Below are 20,144 nucleotides of genomic sequence, written 5' to 3'. Positions count from 1 at the left end.
GTAAAAATGGGACAGCTCTTGATGATTTTTGCAATCTGCAATATTTGCCCTGCAAAATGTGTATTAGATAAAGTACTGACGATTTATTTTAAATAACAGATATTTGAGACCTTATTAGGAACTACAGTTGCCCAAGGCAAATTTGGAGAAGCCAAATGACAAAAACATCTATAAACAGAACACATTATCTCAACACATCGGTCTGACGTCATCACGAAGCCCTTTTTTTAAAGTGGACCAAAGTCAACATCATCAAGTATAAACTCTTCCCATTAAAGGAGAGACACATTTTAGTTAAAGATAGAAGGGCTTATTAGTAAGCAGGTTCTTGTGCACCTATACCAGATGTGTAACAGTGTCAATATGTTTCTGTTTTTGCTTTTTGTTGGAACCTTCGGAGCAGAGGAAGATATCATACATTGTAAGATGCTTGGAAGCCCTGAGTTTCCTCTGTTATCTAGGAAAGGAGATATCACAATTGGAGGAGCCTTTTCCATCCATAGCCAAATCTCAAAGCCTTCACTCTTTTTCACAGAAACTCCAGAACGACTAACATGCTCCAGGTACAGTTTGTTGTCTCAGATCTTATTTGTTGGTTATTTAAACACACATATTGTCTGAAAACTGCTGGTGGAAACTGTTCTCACTTTTTTCAGGATAAATTTCAGAGAATTTCGTTTTGCTCAAACAATGATTTTCGCCATTGAGGAGATCAACAACAGTAGCTCTCTGCTACCTAATATTACAATTGGTTATAAGGTATTTGACACCTGTGGTTCAACGCTGCCTTCCACACGTGCAGCCATGAGTTTAATGAATGGACAAGACAGGAGTATGGGAAAAAACTGTTCAAGCCAGTCATCGGTTCATGCTGTCATTGGAGCCTCTGAGTCCTCTTCAACGATTGTGATGCTACAAATTTTAGGGATATTCCATGTACCAGTGGTAAATATTTATGTTGTGTTTTATGTTTGAATGATTTGACCCAATATTTCCTTTTTTCTGATGACGGCTGATCTGACTGTCTGGTCATATCAGAGCTTAATGTACATCTTACTATGATGTTGTTTGTTTGTTTCTTATAAGGCTGTTCTAATGTTTGGATGAACAAATCATGGATTCAACAATACATTTTTTGCCTATATTTTATAACTAAAGTGTCAGCCTTTGAACTTTTGAATGAAAGGAACTGATTTTCCCCCCTCCTTTTCTCTTCCATTAGATTAGTCATTTTGCCACCTGTGCTTGCCTCAGTAACAGAAAGGAGTACCCCTCCTTCTTCAGAACCATACCTAGTGACCATTACCAGAGCAGAGCCTTGGCGAAACTTGTTAAGCACTTTGGCTGGACCTGGGTTGGGGCAGTTAGAAGTGACAATGATTATGGAAACAATGGCATGGCAACTTTTATTAAAGCAGCTAGTCAGGAAGGGGTTTGTATTGAGTACTCAGAGGCAATCTCAAGGACAGCTGATCGCAGTGAGCAGGTTGCAAGGGTGGTCAAAGTGATCCAAAGCAGCAGTTCAAAGGTTTTAATTGCATTCCTCGCCCAGGGTGAAATGGATATTCTGCTTGAGGAAGCTCTGAAGCAGAATTTGACTGAGCTTCAATGGGTGGGCAGTGAATCCTGGATAACAGCAGGCCATCTGGCCAATAAGAGGTACTCAGGAATCCTGATGGGTTCTCTGGGCTTCACCATTAGAAAGACGAAGATTAAGGGCCTGCAAGAGTTTCTTTGGAAGGTCAACCCAAGTCAGAACCCACAAAATAATCTGCTCAGACAGTTCTGGGAAGTCACATTTGGCTGCAGTTTCCAATCCAGTCAGCATCAGCAGACCCAGTGCTCTGGTTATGAGAGACTACAGGATATTAATAATCCTTTCACAGATGTGTCAGAGCTAAGGATATCGAACAATGTGTATAAGGCTGTGTATGCTGTAGCTCATGCCATGCACAACATGTTAAAATGTGGAAAGAGTGGAGAAGCGATGAACCAGTCATGTCTCTGGAAAGTTGACTTTGAGTTAAAGCAGGTAAAAGGTTGCCTTCATGTTTTGTGTGAATAATCAGATTTACATTCCCAGTATTTTAATCTATCTCATCACTCTTCTCCATTGGTAGGTTGTGAAATACCTCCAAGATGTAAATTTCACTCTCCAGTCAGAAGAGAAGCAGTATTTTGATGAAAATGGTGACCCTGCAGCAACTTATGAGCTGGTCAATTGGCAGAGAAACCAAGCAGGAGGCACAGTGTTTGTGGCTGTAGGGAGCTATGATGCTTCACTACCCAATGGAAAGCAGTTTACTATAAATGGAAGAAACATAACCTGGGCTAAAGAATCTCATAAGGTGTTGAAAATGTTATGTATTGCATACTCGTTCGGGTACAGTTTATTCAGGCTGACTTGCCAAGTGTGGAATGTATGTGTAAAATCAAGGGTTGAAACTTAACCAAGAGTTGTTAAGAATACCATATTGCTGAAAAAAATATATAAAATAAGAGTGTTAAATGAGCATAAACTATGAACTGAGGAGTTGTGTTGCTGTTACAGAGGCCAAAGTCTGTCTGCAGTGAGAGTTGTTTGCCAGGTTTCCGTCAGGCTGTGATTAAAGGCAAACCCATCTGCTGCTTTTCCTGCATTGCCTGTGCTGCTGGAGAGATCAGCAACTCCAGCAGTGAGTATACGTGTTCCAAACATAATGTATCATAAAGATTTTTCAAAAATAAGCTAAACTAAGAATGAACACAATTAAATGTTTTTCGTTTTCTTTCAGGTTCTGCAGAGTGCTCACTTTGTCCTACGGGGTACTGGTCAAATGAGGATCATAGCCAATGTGTTCCAAAGATAATTGAGTTTCTATCTTACGGAGAAACCATGGGGGTCCTCCTCGCTGCTGTCTCATTTTTTGGAGCAAGTTTAACTCTGGTGGTGTCATGTGTCTTCTTTCACTTCCGTCACACACCTCTTGTCAAAGCTAGTAACTCTGAGCTGAGCTTCCTGCTCCTCTTCTCTTTAACTTTGTGTTTCCTGTGTTCCCTGACCTTCATTGGCCAACCCACTGGGTGGTCCTGCATGCTGCGACATACAGCTTTTGGCATCACTTTTGCCTTGTGCATGTCTTGTCTGTTAGCTAAAACAATAGCAGTGATTAATGCCTTTAAGGCTAAAAGGCCGTCGACCACAGTTCCTCAATGTTCAGCTGCACTTCAACGAACAAGTGTTCTTAGTTGTACTTCGCTGCAGGTCTTAGTTTGTGTGCTATGGTTAACACTTGCTCCACCTTACCCTCACAAAAACACAGCTCATGCCGTTGACAGGATTATTCTTGAGTGTGAGTTAGGTTCGCCTATTGGGTTTTGGGTGGTTTTGGGATATATAGGACTCCTGGCTGGGCTATGCTTTGTCCTTGCTTTTCTGGCTCGAAAGCTGCCTGATAATTTCAATGAAGCTAAATTCATCACTTTCAGCATGCTGATATTCTGTGCAGTCTGGGTCACCTTTATCCCAGCGTATGTCAGCTCTCCTGGGAAGTTTACTGTAGCTGTGGAGATATTTGCTATTCTGGCCTCTAGCTTTGGGTTGCTTTTTTGTATATTTGCACAAAAATGTTATATTCTCCTTTTGAAACCAGGGAGGAATACCAAAAAACAAATGCTGGGGAGACACCATTGAGATAATTCTACATGATTTGTCACAGCAAAATGTCTAAGTTGCTATTTTTATATTAACTCATCAGGGTAAACATATTAACTGGCCCTATACATAGTTTAGCAAAATCTACTGAATGTAATACACTATAAAAGTGCATTGCCATCCTTGAAAATAAGTTCTACATTTATTCAAGCTTTACCTAATTTTCCTGAAAAGGAAAGCTGTAAAATAAATATACACTTTTTATATATGATACAATTTACTTGAAGGCAATCACTTTTACAGTATCAGACAATTATTACTCTGAGACATATATGACAAGTTATTTATCCTTGTGGAAAATAACACATTTGATTTTAGCGTCATTGGGGAATGGAAATGATCTTCTTCTTATGTCTATCCAGTGTCCAGAATTGATGTAATCATTCAGCTCATGGCTAAAATTAAGAACTACAATAAAACCTACAATACACAACAATTGCTCAAATATCCCCAAAGACATGCCCACACATTGGAAAATGTTACTGACAGGAGCTCGTTATCACAATATTCAAAAGTCATACTTATTGGCTTCTTTATGCATCAGTCACAGAATAAGCACTGTGATTGGTTGTGAGAAACACGTTATTTTTCTCGGTTGCACCTAAGCGCCTGGGGCTTTATGATAACTAAAAAGAAAAGCCCTATAAAATGCTCAGAGTTGAGTGATTTGCTCTTTGGGTAGTATTGAGCAATTATGCTGCTAATTGCAGATCTGCTACTTCTTTCCTTCCTGGCAATCAGAGGAGGGAAACCCATGTGTCAAACATATGGGACTAAAGAACTTTCTCAGTTTTCTAAGGAGGGTGACATCAACATTGGTGGCATTTTCTCCTTTCATCAGAACCCAGTCAGGGTCAATCCTGCTCTCCAAGTCAACCCAGGAACAATCCAGTGTGAAGGGTAAGGGTAAGGGTAAAAGTGAAATTGTGTTATTAATGTAATTCTTACTCATGTGTGAATGTAAATCAATGTGGTACTTTTGTGTATGTTTGCCTTTTTTATACACTTTTTAAATTGTACAATTATTTCCCTCTCCTGGTCACAGACTGGACCCAGGTGAGCTTCAGTATGCATACACTATGATGTTTGCAATAGAGGAGATCAACAACAGCTCAGAGCTGCTGCCGGGAGTGACATTGGGTTACAGGATATTTGATTCATGTCCAAGTATCCCTTTGTCCATCAGGGCATCACTTAACCTGATGAATAGGTATGAGAGCAAGGAAGGCAGCTGTAGCACACTCTCCAACGTGCATGCTGTCATAGGGGAAACCACTTCCACCTCGACGATAGGTATTGCTCGCACCATGGGACCGTTTCATATTCCTGTGGTGAGTGCATCCATGCTTTCTGCACACATGGACTGTCAATTGGATTTTTCTTGTTCAGTGAAAAGTAACATCATGTGTAAAAAGTATATTGTGGCATATGTGATTATTTTGAGTGACTAATGTAATTTAAAAGTATGCTATTTCTCTGTTTCGCTTGTGTTTCAGATCAGTCATTCAGCCACTTGTGCATGTCTTAGCAACAGGAGAGACTACCCCTCTTTCTTCAGAACCATACCCAGTGACATCTACCAGAGCCAAGCCTTAGCAAAACTTGTGAAACACTTTGGCTGGACCTGGGTTGGGGCTATCAGAACTAATAGTGACTATGGGAATGATGGGATGGCCTCTTTTTTGGAAGCAGCAGAGAAGGAGGGAGTGTGTGTTGAGTACTCTTTGGCTATTTACAGAACTGATCCCAGAAAGTGGTTCTTAGAGGTGGTGGACATTATAAAGACATCCACCTCTAAGGTAATAGTTGCATTTGCTGATGGCACAGACCTTGACATACTCATTAAGGAGCTTCATGCTCAGAATGTGACAGGCCTGCAGTGGGTGGGCAGTGAGGGCTGGATCACTTATCGCTACATTGCCTCTGCGGTGAACTATGCAGTGGTGCAAGGGGCAGTGGGCTTTGCAGCCTTAAATGCTCACATCCCTGGACTGCAGAACTTCTTAGCTAACAGCAGGCCATCCACCACACCCAGAGACCAGGGACTGGTGGAGTTGTGGGAGACAGTGTTCGGCTGCACCTTGACTTCCAGCGCAGAGACTGGAGCTCAGAGTTCAGTTGCAGCTTGCAGGGGGAATGAGTCTCTGTGGGATACAAACACACGTTTCACAGATGTTTCAGATGCCAGCCTGCTGAATAATGTTTACAAGGCAACATACGCTGTTGCTCATGCATTGCACATGTTATTTACGTGCAAAGATGGACAGGGGCCTTTTGAAAACAATACTTGTGCTGACAGGGCAAATGTGCAACCATGGAAGGTAAACATGGAAAGATGCCTAAATCAAAAAATATAAACAAAACTCCACATGTAATCTCTCTATATCTATAATATCTATATATAATGTGTATCTAAATAGCATCACTCTTTTTTCTGCAGGTTTTGCATTACCTAACGAAGGTCAATTTTACAACCAAAATTGGGGAAAATGTGTTCTTTGATGAGTTGGGGGACCCAGTGGCACGTTATGCACTGGTGAACTGGCAGATGGATGAGACAGGTTACATACTCTTTGAGACCATTGGTTACTATGATGCCTCCAGGCCTGAAGGTCAACAGTTTGAGATGAAAGCAGGTGTGAGTGCCATCTGGGCAGGCGAGAATCTTGAGGTAGTTAAATCTTTATGAGCTTTTAAAAATAAAGAGTTAGTGTGGACTTCAGAACCCTCCTTTCGTTATCAGAAATACATTACAACAAATCACCTTTTTGATTTCTAAATACATATTTTAATTAGTAAACTGCATTGCATTACCATATTTACATGATTATAAATCCTGAATTTGAATAAATACATTTGAATGTTTGTTTTTTGATTCTGTCAATCTTAAGCAGGTGCCGAGGTCTGTTTGCAGTGAGAGCTGTCTTCCAGGGACCCGTCGGGCTTTTGTCAAGGGCAAGCCTATCTGCTGTTTTGATTGCATCACCTGTGCTGATGGGGAGTTCAGCAACAGTACAAGTGAGACAGCAGGAGTCCTAGCCTTTACTTTAGCACTTATTGTGTTTCTTTTGGGTAAAATCACTGCCAGCACTTTATTGGTATATCTGAAGATGTGTGTGCTGTACAGCCTAAACATGTTTATGCTTTCAGATGCAGTGAAATGTGACAAATGCCCTCCCGAGTACAAGTCCAATGAAGAGAGGAATCACTGTGACTTGAAAGCTATTGAGTTCCTCACCTTCAGGGAACTGATGGGTATACTATTAGTCACTTTTTCTGTCTTTGGGGCCTGCCTGGCAATGACAATGGCCCTGATATTTTTCCACTATAGGCAGACTCCAATTGTCAGGGCCAACAACTCTGAGCTGAGCTTCCTGCTGCTCTTCTCCTTGACTCTGTGCTTCCTGTGTTCTCTGACCTTCATCGGCCGGCCCTCTGAGTGGTCCTGCATGCTGCGGCACACAGCATTCGGCATCACATTTGTCCTCTGTATCTCATGTGTTCTAGGGAAAACTATAGTTGTATTGATGGCCTTCAAGGCAACACTTCCAGGCACTAATATGATGAAATGGTTTGGGCCTGCACAGCAGAGACTCAGTGTTCTGGCTTTTACTCTAATACAGGTTTTAATTTGCATACTTTGGCTGACAATCAATCCTCCCTTTCCCTTCAAAAATATGAAACACTATAAGGACAAGATTATCCTTGAGTGCGCCCTTGGATCACCTGTAGGGTTCTGGGCTGTGTTAGGATACATAGGACTTCTTGCTATCCTGTGTTTTGTTCTGGCGTTTCTGGCTCGAAAGCTGCCTGATAATTTCAATGAAGCTAAATTCATCACCTTCAGCATGCTGATATTCTGTGCAGTCTGGATCACTTTTATCCCAGCGTATGCCAGCTCTCCTGGAAAGTTCACTGTGGCTGTGGAGATATTTGCCATTCTTGCTTCTAGTTATGGAATGCTGTTTTGTATTTTTTTGCCCAAGTGCTACATCATCTTGTTAAAGCCTGAGAACAATACCAGGAAACATTTGATGAGTAAAGTGAGGCCAAAATTCCTTTGAGATCTTTGTCAAATCATTTATTAATCACTTATAAATCAATTATTTACCAGTTTTTATGCCTGTATTTATTTAATGCATAAACATTTCACATGTAAATATATATTTCTGAACATGTGTAAATTGTGTGGTCACATAAATCACGGTTTATTTTAAGGGCTGAGTCTTAATGGTGTAGTGAAAAATAAAAAGCATTGCACATAAATCATCTGTGGTGTGTTGATGATTTAAAATTGATTCAATGCTCTGTATATACAATGTATAGGAACTAAATAAAATACTTAAAATGTGCTATAAAATGTGTGTATTTAAAAATCAGTAACTTTTGTTGTTAGAACAAAAGTACAAAACTGTACAAGACTCAAAACACTATATAACCATGAACCATGCTGCACTTAAATCCAATAACACTTTGACTGATGCTTTTGCTTTTACCATTATTTAGGCTTATGCTTTTTTTTTTTTTTTTTAAAGATTTATTTTTGGGTCCCTTGTGCCTTTAATGGAGAGATAAGACAGCGGATATAGTCGGAAATCAGGAAGAGAGAGAGTAGGGAACGTGCGGGAAAGGAGCCACAGGTGGGATTCGAGCCTGGGCCGCCCACCTGGAGGACCACAGCCTCCATACATGGGGCCCGTGCACCAACCACTGCGCCACCAGCGCCCCAGGCTTATGCTTTTAATGCAGCAATTATAGCTATTTCAGTACTGTGTTGAGCTGAATAGGCTGACTTATTTTATTTTATTTATTTTTATTTTACAGGGATATTGCATATTAATAAACATTTCAGTAAATATGCCAAAGTTAGCCAAAAGGCTAATTTTCATCTGTTGTCCCTGGCCAGATTTTATAAAAGGCTCCCTAAAAAAACAAAACAAATTCAAACATTGCTAAAAGCTACAAAAACAAGTAGACTTAAGTCATCAAAAAACTGTTTGACATTGAATGGAACAATATATTGATTAAAAATACATGTTTTCCTTTGAGTGTGTGAAGAAATTATTAATTGAATATGAGTCTGGTAGTTGTTTATTAAGGAGGCAGCTATATTATTATTTTGTGCAAGGGGCTTTATAGCAGCTGTGTTCAGAGAATTAGGTTGTTTGCCACAAAGAAGCCAAACATGAAGAAGGGTTTTCATATTTGGTGGGGGCCAAAACAGGGGTAACCAGGGATAGCCTATTATTGCACCAACAAGGGGACACAAGCATGACCCCTAATGAGTATGAAATAATTTAACAAGGTATGAGCCTACAATGTCTAATATTTTAAACTTTCTACCACACTTATCCTCTGCAGTTTTTCAGTGTTTTCACTATTTACATATATTATTAATTCACGCATGTGTGACTTGTTCCTCTGGCTTTAACATTACACATTTGGTGCAGCCCTATAGTTGTAGCTGCTGGCATACACAGCTATGATATTTGTAATAAACCAAGGCCCCAAACTCATTTACTTTTTGGCATGCTCCATTTTTCATCCATAGGTCCTCAGAGATTACACATCGCTATTGTGATAACACTTTTCACACTGCTACAAAATGTATAAATACCAGTGCACACTCTAAATTTAGAGGACTTAGACAGTATGACATTGACTAAGAGGTGGTTGGAGAAGGGTTGGGCACTGTTACTGTTGTCGTGGGTTGTATATATCTCTCAGGCTGAGGAGTCAGTGTGCAGTCGGAGGGGTGATCTGGAATTCCCCCAGCTGTCCATGGATGGGGACATTATGTTGGGGGGAATCTTCTCTTTCCACAGTCGCTGGAAAGAAGGACAGCATACCTACTGGCACAAACCATTGCCACTTCAGTGCATAAGGTAAATTATTCTATATAGATTTAATATAATTAGGAGAATGAGGGTAGAGATTTAAAACAGTAACAAAATGGATGTTATCAAACTAGGCATTTAAATAAGAAATACAAGTTGAGTGAATAAGAGTCTTCAAATGCTTTCTTTTAATATGCTATTGTTTCTTTTTCAAGATCGTCACTATTTGTAACTGTTTGGATTAAGCTTGAATTTCAGGGGCTTCCAGTATACACAGGCTATGCGTTTTGCCATAGAGGAGATTAACAACAGCACAGACCTACTCCCTGGACTCACTCTGGGCTATAAGATCTATGATTCATGTGGGTCCATTGCTCGAGCTGTGAAAGTAGCTCTGGCCTTGGTCAATGGTAATAAATTGGTATCTGCAGCTGCTGAGGAACCATGCACAAGGCCTGCTCAAGTGCAGGCCATCATGGGAGAGACCTTCTCTTCTCCTTGCATGGCTATAGCTACTGTCATTGGACCCTTTCATATCCCACTGGTGAGTGAGATAGGTACAATTCCAATTATATTTATAAAAAATGAATTGTTAGTCTATAAGTCTTGTCGCTGGTCATAGTCAAAGTGGTTCAAGAATAATTGTAAAAGTTTGATATGGTTTGATCTTTTTATTGGGCTTCTTTCCCCCCATATAGATCAGCCATGCAGCTACTTGTGCTTGTCTAAGTGATAAAACCAAGTACCCGTCATTCCTCAGAACAATACCAAGCGACTACTACCAGAGCAGGGCCTTGGCCCAGTTGGTAAAGCACTTTGGTTGGACTTGGGTTGGTGCTATAAGAACAAATGATGATTATGGCAATAATGGCATGGCCACTTTTACAGCAACAGCCCGGCAGCTGGGCATTTGTCTGGAGTACTCAGTGTCAATCTTTAGAACCGATCCCCCGGACAAAATACAAAAGATAATTGACATTATCAAAGCTGCCACTTCCAAAGTGATTGTTGCTTTCCTCTCTGCCACAGATATGCTTATGCTAACACACAAGTTGTCTGAACACAACTTGACTGGGTACCAATGGGTAGGCAGTGAGGGCTGGATCTTTGACTCCCAAATTGCAGCCACAGGCGGGCATCACATTCTGGATGGTGCTGTAGGCTTGTCAATCCCTAAAGCACATGTGAGTGGTATGAGAGAGTTCATGTTGGATGTGAAGCCGCTTAATTCATCAAGTAATCAAATGTTTAGAGTATTTTGGGAGACATTATTTAACTGTAAGTTCAAGAAAACAGCAGAAACGCAGGGAGAATGTACTGGGCAGGAAAGTCTAACTGGAGTGCAAAACAGCTTCACTGATATGTCTCTAATGCCTATCTTCAACAATGTTTATAAAGGAGTGTATTCTGTGGCCCATGCACTTCATAAGATTCTCAACTGCAATAACACATGCAACAACAAAGCACAGCTAGATCCATTTATGGTAAGTTAAACACCAACAGTTTAAATTAAAGCCTTTCCTTACATTAAGAAAAAAGGTTCAAGTTATCATAGTAAGTGCATGTAGCTGTGGAGACCGCAGATATTCATTTTACATGGTTGCACATCTTCTCAGATTTTACAGCACGTACAAGCAATTCAGTTCAAAACAAAGGAAGGAGATGAGGTTTACTTTAATGAAAATGGAGACCCACCAGCAAAGTATGAAGTTATTAACTGGCAGCCAAAAGAAAATGGCTTTGTGGACTTTGTCACCGTTGGTCTATATGATGCATCTTTACCTGCAGAGAAACAGCTCATTCTGCAAAACACGTCCTTAATTTGGGCACAAAAATCACAAAAGGTAACCTCCCATCACAATGAATGTATATGTTTTTTAAATTATTTTTATCCTATTCGAAACTGTTTCAAAATGTTTGCTTTTCATGCGTTAAAGTAAAAAAATTGTGCCTACTTAAAGAGCTACAAATACCCATGCACATTGTGCACTTCGTACATGCAGGTGCCTCGATCAGTTTGCAGTGAAAAATGCTCCCCAGGAACTCGCAAGGTTCTCCAGAAAGGGAAGCCAGTCTGCTGTTATGACTGTTTAAGGTGTGCAGAGGGAGAAATAAGCAACACTGCAGGTATAGTAAATATGCAATAATGCTATATTCAAGCACTTAGTTATGGAAATGGCATAGTTTTGTAATCAGATTCTAAAAGCATGTACCAGCTACTTACAGGCATCATAGTTAATCAATACTGTCAACATGAAATGCCTGAACAAAAACAAATACTTAAATCTATGAACAATGTTAGAAATGCACATCAAGGTCAGGAGGTTATGAGTGAAAAAGGATTGAATCAATTGTTAATTAAAAGACCAAGTTCAGTGTCCGCATACAAATAAATACCAAGCATCAAATAGTTTAGTGTCCATCTCTAACTTCTGCTTCAATTTTACTTTTCAGATTCAATTACCTGTGAACAATGCGAGTCTGACTACTGGTCAAATGAGAGAAGAGATGCTTGTGTAAAGAAGGAGGCAGAGTTTCTATCATTTAAAGAGATTTTGGGAGCACTCCTCACTTCAGCCTCGCTTTCAGGAACACTCATGACTGCTGTTGTGGCTTTCATTTTCTTCAGGCACCGACACACCCCCATAGTGAGGGCCAACAACTCAGAGCTGAGCTTCCTGCTGCTCTTCTCCTTGACTCTGTGCTTCCTGTGTTCTCTGACCTTCATCGGCCGGCCCTCTGAGTGGTCCTGCATGCTGCGACACACAGCATTCGGCATCACATTTGTCCTCTGTATCTCATGTGTTCTTGGGAAAACTATAGTTGTGTTGATGGCCTTCAGGGCGACACTTCCAGGCAGTAATATGATGAAATGGTTTGGGCCTGCACAGCAGAGACTCAGTGTTCTCGGCTTTACTCTCATACAAATACTCATATGCATCCTCTGGTTGACAATTTCTCCCCCTTTCCCCTTTAAGAATATAAGGGAGTTCAAGAACAAAATCATATTAGAGTGTGCTTTTGGCTCAGCTGTGGGCTTTTGGGCTGTGCTTGGGTATATAGGACTTCTGGCCATGTTATGTTTTGTTCTTGCTTTTCTGGCGCGAAAGCTGCCTGATAATTTCAATGAAGCTAAATTCATCACATTCAGCATGCTGATATTCTGCGCAGTCTGGATCACTTTTATCCCAGCATATGTCAGCTCTCCTGGAAAGTTCAGTGTTGCTGTGGAGATTTTTGCTATTCTGGCCTCCAGCTTTGGATTGCTGATTTGTATTTTCATTCCAAAATGTTATGTTATCTTACTTAAACCAGAGAGGAATACAAAGAGGAATCTAATGGGGAAGGGGGCACCAAAGTCATTTTGAACACATCAAATAAAACGGTAGCATAGACCTTCTAGTAGCAATTATTCTTACATTTACTACTCTGTGTATTAGACACTTATTCTAATCGCGCTGAAGACCTGTTGCAATAACAAAAATTGTCACGGTCTATTATTGAATTTGTATCAAAGCATGCTCAGATAAAACTCGATGTAATGTAAGAGACAATCATGTGAATATACTGCACAAAGAAAATGCATTAACACAATATCTAATCCCTTGCTGATTTTGTAAAACTGTAATCCAAAATAAAATTCAGTGTCATGGACAAAAACATATTTGGCTCAAGTTGTTTGGTTTCCTGTGGTCTCCTGAGGCTTGAGTTAAACCATGACAACTTCCCCACTTGTTATTGAAAGTGTATAAAGCCCTGCAGTGAGCTGTCGGGCTGATTGGCCTGGCCTTGAGTGCAGAGCAGAGCTATGCCATTGTTGAGGCTCATCCTCTTGGTTCTGCTAATGGGAGAGGGAGACTCTGTGTGTCGACTGCAAGGCTCAGCACAGCCACCTGAACTTGCCCAAGATGGTGACCTTGTTATTGGAGGCATTTTTTCATTTCGCACCGGGCAGGACTACGTAGTTAACACATTTGAGACAATTCCAGGTGTACGGAAATGCAAAAAGTATGTGTTGTTAAACCTAGATTTTTATAGTTATGTGTATTTTGTAATGTATTTGAGGCACTAACATTTAGATGTATTACTCCTTTCTATTTTTATCACTCCAGCTTTAACTTTAGAGAATTCAAATTTGCTCAAACTGTGATATTTGCTATAAATGAGATCAACAAAGATCCTGACATGCTCCCCAATGTGAAACTGGGCTACAAGATCTATGGTGACTGTGGAACGATGGACATACTGAGAGCTGCGCTAGCACTGGTGAGTGATGTGACGACAGAAGTCTCTGACAACAACTGCACTAAAACTGACACAGTGCAGGCTATATTGGGACATTCAGGATCACGTCCAACTATTGCATTTGCACCAGTTGTTGGAAAGTTTCATATACCTGTGGTAAGTATAAAAAGGGTCATTAGAGACAGTGTTAAGTATAATTGTATCATATAAGTGAGCTGTTTTTAATGTCTACAATTAAGATCAATGTTCTGAGAAACAATAAGTGTATATTTTTTTCTCGTTTGTGTCTGCAGGTCAGTCATTTTGCAACCTGTGCCTGTCTGAGCAACAGAAAAGAATATCCAACTTTTTACAGAACTATTCCCAGTGATTTCTACCAGAGCAGAGCCCTTGCAAAGCTGGTCAAACACTTTGGTTGGACCTGGATTGGGGCTATAGCTGTGAATAATGAATATGGCTTGAATGGCATATCTGCATTTATCCAGGCTGCACATGAACTAGGAGTGTGCATTGAATATTCTGAAGCATTTTCATCATCAGATCCACCTGAGAGACTGCAGAAGCTAATAGAGATAATTAAACATGCAACATCCAAAGTGATATTGGCGTTTATGTCGCACAGAGAGATTAAGTTGCTTGCAAAAGAGTTGCACAAACAGAATATAACAGGACTGCAGTGGGCTGGCAGTGACGCCTGGGTCACAGATCACTCTCTGACTGACAGTGAGGGACACAGCATCCTGGTGGGCTCACTAGGATTCACTGTCAGTAAAGCTAAGATCCCCGGGCTGGAGGAGCACCTGAGGCAGCTCCACCCTTCACAGTTTCCCGACAGTCAGTTTGTCAGGGATTTCTGGGAAGATGTGTTTGACTGTGCCCTGAATGCAACTGAAAACACAAAGAAAAAGCCATGCACCGGCTTGGAGAGCTTGCAAAATATTGACTCGCAGTTCACTGATGTGTCTGAGCTGCGATTCTCTAATAACGTGTACAAGTCTGTTTATGCAGTGGCTCATGCTCTTGATAACCTGATCAAATGTGAAGAGGGCAAAGGGCCGTTCTTAAACAGCAGCTGTGCAGACATTAAAAACATTCAACCGTGGCAGGTGAGGGTCCACCATTTAAGTGTGATGGAGTGATGAATCAAAGATCACTGATCTTTAATACTTCCTCATTTCTGTCCTCAGGTCTTGCAGTATCTGGACTCTGTGAATTTTACCACTCAGGAAGGGGAAAGAGTTTATTTTGACAGGAATGGAGACTCACCGGCCAGATATGAACTTGTTAATTTACAAATGACCAACAAAGGGACCATGGAAGGGGTCACAGTTGGTATTTATGATGCATCTCTTCCAGAGAGCCATCAGTTTATCACAAATAACATCCCAGTTGTGTGGGGAAATGGTCTGACCCAGGTATATGGACCACTTAAATGATCATTCATTCACTTAAGAGTGCTCTAAAAATTTTCATATGCATAATATTTCTTTCACTATCATGATTGATGCCCACGTTAACTCAACATGCCATGCAGATGAAATACAACTTGAGTTAGTGAAGTGTGTTTGTGTGTGTAGGAGGTGCCTGTGTCAGTGTGCAGTGAGAGCTGTCTCCCAGGAACACACAAGGTCCTCCAGAAAGGCAGGCCAGTGTGTTGTTATGACTGCATACCGTGTCCCTCAGGCGAGATCAGTAATGTAACAGGTAAATAAATATATGAAATATCTTAATTCACCATATTAAATGCAATACAATGAGTGATTTGTGTCGACAAAAGTGGAAAACCTAACACAAAAACAGAAATGCAACTTCCAAATCAATTTACCTGTACCTCTCTGTACTCTGTTCTTTTTCAGATTCAATTATTTGTATGAAATGTCCTCCAGTGTACTGGTCCAACAAACAGAGAGACGCCTGCATCCCAAAAACAATCGAATTCTTGGCATATAATGAAATCCTAGGATTATTGTTGGTCTTATTTTCCCTGCTAGGAGTTTTCTTAACTATCATAACAACACTAGTCTTCTACTGCCACAAAGAAACACCACTAGTCCGGGCCAACAACTCAGAGCTGAGTTTCCTGCTGCTCTTCTCTTTGACTCTGTGCTTCCTGTGTTCTCTGACCTTCATCGGCCGGCCCTCTGAGTGGTCCTGCATGCTGCGGCACACAGCATTCGGCATCACATTTGTCCTCTGTATCTCATGTGTTCTTGGGAAAACTATAGTTGTATTGATGGCCTTCAAGGCAACACTTCCAGGCACTAATATGATGAAATGGTTTGGGCCTGCACAGCAGAGACTCAGTGTTCTGGCTTTTACTCTAATACAGGTTTTAATTTGCATACTTTGGCTGACAATCAATCCTCCCTTTCCCTTCAAAAATATGAAAATCTATAAGGACAGGATTATCCTTGAGTGCGCCCTTGGATCACCTGTAGGGTTCTGGGCTGTGTTAGGATACATAGGACTTCTTGCTATCCTGTGTTTTGTTCTGGCGTTTCTGGCTCGAAAGCTGCCTGATAATTTCAATGAAGCTAAATTCATCACCTTCAGCATGCTGATATTCTGTGCAGTCTGGATCACATTTATCCCAGCGTATGCCAGCTCTCCTGGAAAGTTCACTGTGGCTGTGGAGATATTTGCCATTCTGGCTTCAAGTTATGGATTACTTTTTTGCATTTTTCTTCCAAAATGTTTCATCATTTTGTTTCGACCAGAGCAGAACACAAAGAGACACATAATGGGGAAGACCTCTCATAATGATGTACATTTTTAACAAATGTCTTAAAAAAGAACTGTCATGTGTTTTGACTTTTTTAACCAATGTTTTCTAGCAACCAAAATGTTACATTAGGTCTTTTTTGTATCCTATTATTCCTTAATGTTTAATTATAAAAAATGTTCTGCAAATAAATCTTGAACTTTATTGAAGGCTGTTGTGTGTTATTTATATGCATTTATGAATCCCTTCCAACACTAAAAATATTTGAAAGAAGAAAGCATTGTCTATTAAAAAACATCATGATCACTAATAAATAGAACTTGGGGGACATGTTTTCCTGCCTCAAAGAACGACACAACTTTGGTTTAATTAGTGGGACCTAAAGCAACTGTTAAGTAGTAGGAAGTCATCGAATAGGAGAGCTGGTTTCATAAAAGGGATTTATTTAGTTCTGTAGCCCGACTCAATAAACACAAATATTTGATAATTCACATTTGGTAAATGGATCTGGTTAGTGTTTTTTTAGTATTCTGACAACTCAAAGTGCTTTTAGCACTACATGGCACATTCACCCATTCACACCACATTCACACACTGATGGCAGACAATTCGATGTTCAGTGTCTGGCCCGAGGACACTTTGACAGATGACCGGAGGAGCTTGGGATCAATCCCTCGATCTGAGAGATCTCTGACTCTTCCACTGAGCTGCCCAAAAACATAAACTGCTTTTACACAGTTTTGTTTGTCAAATCATTTTTTTTTTATGTGTGGGGGTATTCATCATGTTCAACAGTATGTGTATGATTAATGTTGTTAGAATTACAGCAATGGAAGAACATTTCATTCATGGTACAAATGTATCTGCAATATATCAATTTCATATATGTAGTATAAAAACTTTAAACTAATTTTAAAAACACACTTCCAGTGATAAAAAAAATAAAACTGTTGACTAAAATATATTGACTTTTGTGGAAAGGCCTCAAACAATGGATATTAGGGATTGATTTGAAACTGCTTTTGAATATTATTGTATATATAGTTTTGACGTAACTTTTTTTTGTAACTTCATGGCATCAAAATAAAAGGTTCACACTTTTGCAGGTCTATGTACATAAGTACAGTTATCACAATCATCTCTCCTGCATTAGGTGGTCAGTATAGGTGCAGAGGCTCAGCAGCAGCTGAAACAACGTACATTTAGATAAACGTGCAGCACGTCCAGAAACGTTGTACTCCCGAAACTAATGCAAACATCCAAAACAACTGCAAGCGCTGCAAAAGTAACAAATGCGCTGCATTAACTTTGAAAAAGCTGCAAAAAAGTCAAAAACACACACACTTTCAGAAATAGTTCAGCCTTTTCAACAGATCTACATACAGGCCTGTAGGGGCGCTCTGTGGGACAGTTTGTAAGACCAGGCAGTCTGTGGAGATGGACACTGTCAGATATGGAAGGGAGACGGGGAAGCACATTTTTTATCAAACTACATGCTGATAATGGCCTTTCTGTAGGGCTATGCACTACTGTTTATTGTGCCAGAACAAGACTTTATAACAAAACACCCACACAGCATTGAGAAATGATGTCCGGTTGACAGATAGTTCCTACGTTAGCTGCCCGGTTACCGGTACTGTTGCCAGGCATGAGTGGCCGCCTGGAGACTAAACTTGTCAGAACCCAGGGCAGGGGGAGTTTGGTTATCTGTAGCCAAGAGATTTACAGATTTACAGACAAAGGACGAAGCCGAGCTCATTAGCCCCAGAGCTAGCAACTAGACAGCCCAGGGCCGCAGCCATGGAACCCCTGCTCGGCTGTCTCGTCCCCGTTGTTAAAATCTAGGCCAGACTCATTTTAAATCTCCTTGTTTCTGTAATATTGACGTCATTCTACGTGGGTCCACGATGCAACTTTCCCACATAACAACACTTCCGGTGCCTGGTCATACGCTCTCCAATAAATAAACTGTCCACCTACAGGACTGGAGTATGTACTCATGTTAAAAAGGCTTCTTTGACTTTATTAAAGCTTCGTCCTTGTTGATCTGAAGTGCATCTGTAATAATATTACGCATATTCTATTAGAATATGTGTTTTTGTATGCTTCTTATAGAAAGCTGATATAGTCATGATGACCATATTTGATATGAAACAACACTGACAAAAGTGAGTAAAACCGTCACAATTCTGGTTATATTTGTATTATTTAAAAAATCTATATCAAAATAAGGCTGTTTTTAACTTTTTATTACATTCTTAAAGCAATGTCTTAAACAAATCATACATGTAAAAATGCAGCAGTGGTGAATATAGGGTATATGAGACTTTTCTTTTCTCTGATACATAGTTTAAAAAATGCAAAAGAAGATGAGTGACCTCAGTCCTGAGAGGAATCTTTGGTCATTCCACTTTGTAGACAATATTGGGCTAAGATCAGTCAGATTTAAACAAGGTAGCCCGGCCAGGATTTATCACGATAATACAATTTAGTTTTACTTTGTCTAAATGCTTTCAATACCATTTAGTTATAGAGAATGTGATGCAAACCAAAAGCAGGTCAGGAGAAACTATTATGGAGATTTTTTTTTTAAACTAAGTAAATGAAAAACTTTATGCTCGCACTCTGATTCTGGTTCAATTAGGCCTGCCACCTGGCCCAAGAAAACCCTTGACATTTAAAGAAACAAACATATTTTCATTGACACTGATGCTCTCAAGTTCAAAAAACACTCTGATGCAACACAGAAAACAAGGTTGCACTTGTGCATAGACAAAAACAACACAGAAGAAAAACAGTGGAAGATAAATAAGTCCCCATCTGTTAAGAGCTCCACTTCATTACTCAGTGGCTGGACTCCTGTGGGAGAGCTGTAGCAGGGCCCCGCGACGCAAACACTAGAGACCAACAATAAAGATTGCTTCATCCTCTTACACAACAACAGGTGGCATATTGCTTCAAGAAGAAATAATGGGCCCATATCAATTAAGGATTTTGTCACAACATCCAATAGTTACATTTCAAATCAATTAGCGGTTTGTTTTGATCGCTTCCTTCCTCTCGTTTGTTGCTCTGCACTGCCATGTTATTTCCCACTTGTCAGAAGTCTGAATTAATTGTTTCTCAAACAGTTTGGCACAGAATAATAAAATGTAACACTGTTGAAAAGAGATTAATAACTCTTTGGTTAAAAAAAACATGTGAGGAATATAAAGGCCCTAAAACGTACTGTCCAATGTTTCTGACTTTTTTCTGATAGCACACATTAAGCTATTTTGCAAAGTAACTGGGTAGAGAAAGTCAAATCAAATCTTCAGAAAAACATTAAAGCATATAAAGACAAGATAGAAACCTCCTCGTTAAACAATTCAAATGCCTTTACGTTTACAGCATGGCCATAACACACTTTAAATCATTACAGCATAAAGCCTTAACCAAGAAGAGCCAGTCGGCGAAAAAAATAGATTTCTTTATTGTCTAAAGAGAGAAACTTGTTTTCTTTTTCTTGTCTTTACTACAACTGCATGTATCCCATTCCAAGGAAGCATCTCAAACACACACTATTTTAATTCAAGGAATACCTCCTTTCTACAGTTTTTTATTGATTGATTTTAGTTTTTACATTCAAGCATTATACTGTGAATGA

The 20,144-nt window shown here is 40.0% G+C and overlaps 4 protein-coding genes across 4 annotated transcripts; all 4 read left to right on the top strand.

Moving 5' to 3' along the window:
- The first annotated feature begins 411 nt into the window (after positions 1-411).
- Positions 412-3,673, top strand: LOC109985745 (extracellular calcium-sensing receptor-like). The gene is made up of 6 exons (XM_020636146.2): positions 412-563; positions 657-945; positions 1,223-2,032; positions 2,121-2,348; positions 2,552-2,675; positions 2,775-3,673. Exons 1-6 carry the CDS (start codon positions 427-429, stop codon positions 3,671-3,673), a joined length of 2,487 nt encoding a protein of 828 aa, XP_020491802.2. The 5' UTR covers positions 412-426.
- A 715-nt stretch (positions 3,674-4,388) lies between these two features.
- LOC109985746 (extracellular calcium-sensing receptor-like) lies at positions 4,389-8,037 on the top strand. The gene is made up of 5 exons (XM_065960251.1): positions 4,389-4,594; positions 4,740-5,025; positions 5,191-6,015; positions 6,135-6,365; positions 6,589-8,037. The coding sequence occupies exons 1-5, from the start codon at positions 4,389-4,391 to the stop codon at positions 7,756-7,758; spliced, it is 2,718 nt and encodes a 905-aa protein (XP_065816323.1). The 3' UTR covers positions 7,759-8,037.
- Positions 8,038-9,397: 1,360 nt separating this feature from the next.
- Positions 9,398-13,179, top strand: LOC109985801 (extracellular calcium-sensing receptor-like). The gene is made up of 6 exons (XM_020636208.3): positions 9,398-9,579; positions 9,778-10,075; positions 10,230-11,015; positions 11,148-11,375; positions 11,535-11,658; positions 11,986-13,179. Exons 1-6 carry the CDS (start codon positions 9,476-9,478, stop codon positions 12,897-12,899), a joined length of 2,454 nt encoding a protein of 817 aa, XP_020491864.1. The 5' UTR covers positions 9,398-9,475; the 3' UTR covers positions 12,900-13,179.
- Positions 13,180-13,338: 159 nt separating this feature from the next.
- On the top strand, positions 13,339-16,679 carry LOC109985747 (extracellular calcium-sensing receptor-like). Its single transcript, XM_065960252.1, has 6 exons — positions 13,339-13,539; positions 13,644-13,932; positions 14,070-14,882; positions 14,964-15,191; positions 15,354-15,480; positions 15,633-16,679. Exons 1-6 carry the CDS (start codon positions 13,340-13,342, stop codon positions 16,550-16,552), a joined length of 2,577 nt encoding a protein of 858 aa, XP_065816324.1. The 5' UTR covers position 13,339; the 3' UTR covers positions 16,553-16,679.
- The last annotated feature ends 3,465 nt before the right edge of the window (positions 16,680-20,144 follow it).

The sequence above is a fragment of the Labrus bergylta genome, chromosome 11 (assembly GCF_963930695.1).
Source record: "Labrus bergylta chromosome 11, fLabBer1.1, whole genome shotgun sequence".
Lineage (NCBI taxonomy): Eukaryota > Metazoa > Chordata > Actinopteri > Labriformes > Labridae > Labrus > Labrus bergylta.
Note: the sequence above shows the minus strand (reverse complement) of the source record. Positions and strands in the feature narration are given on the sequence as shown.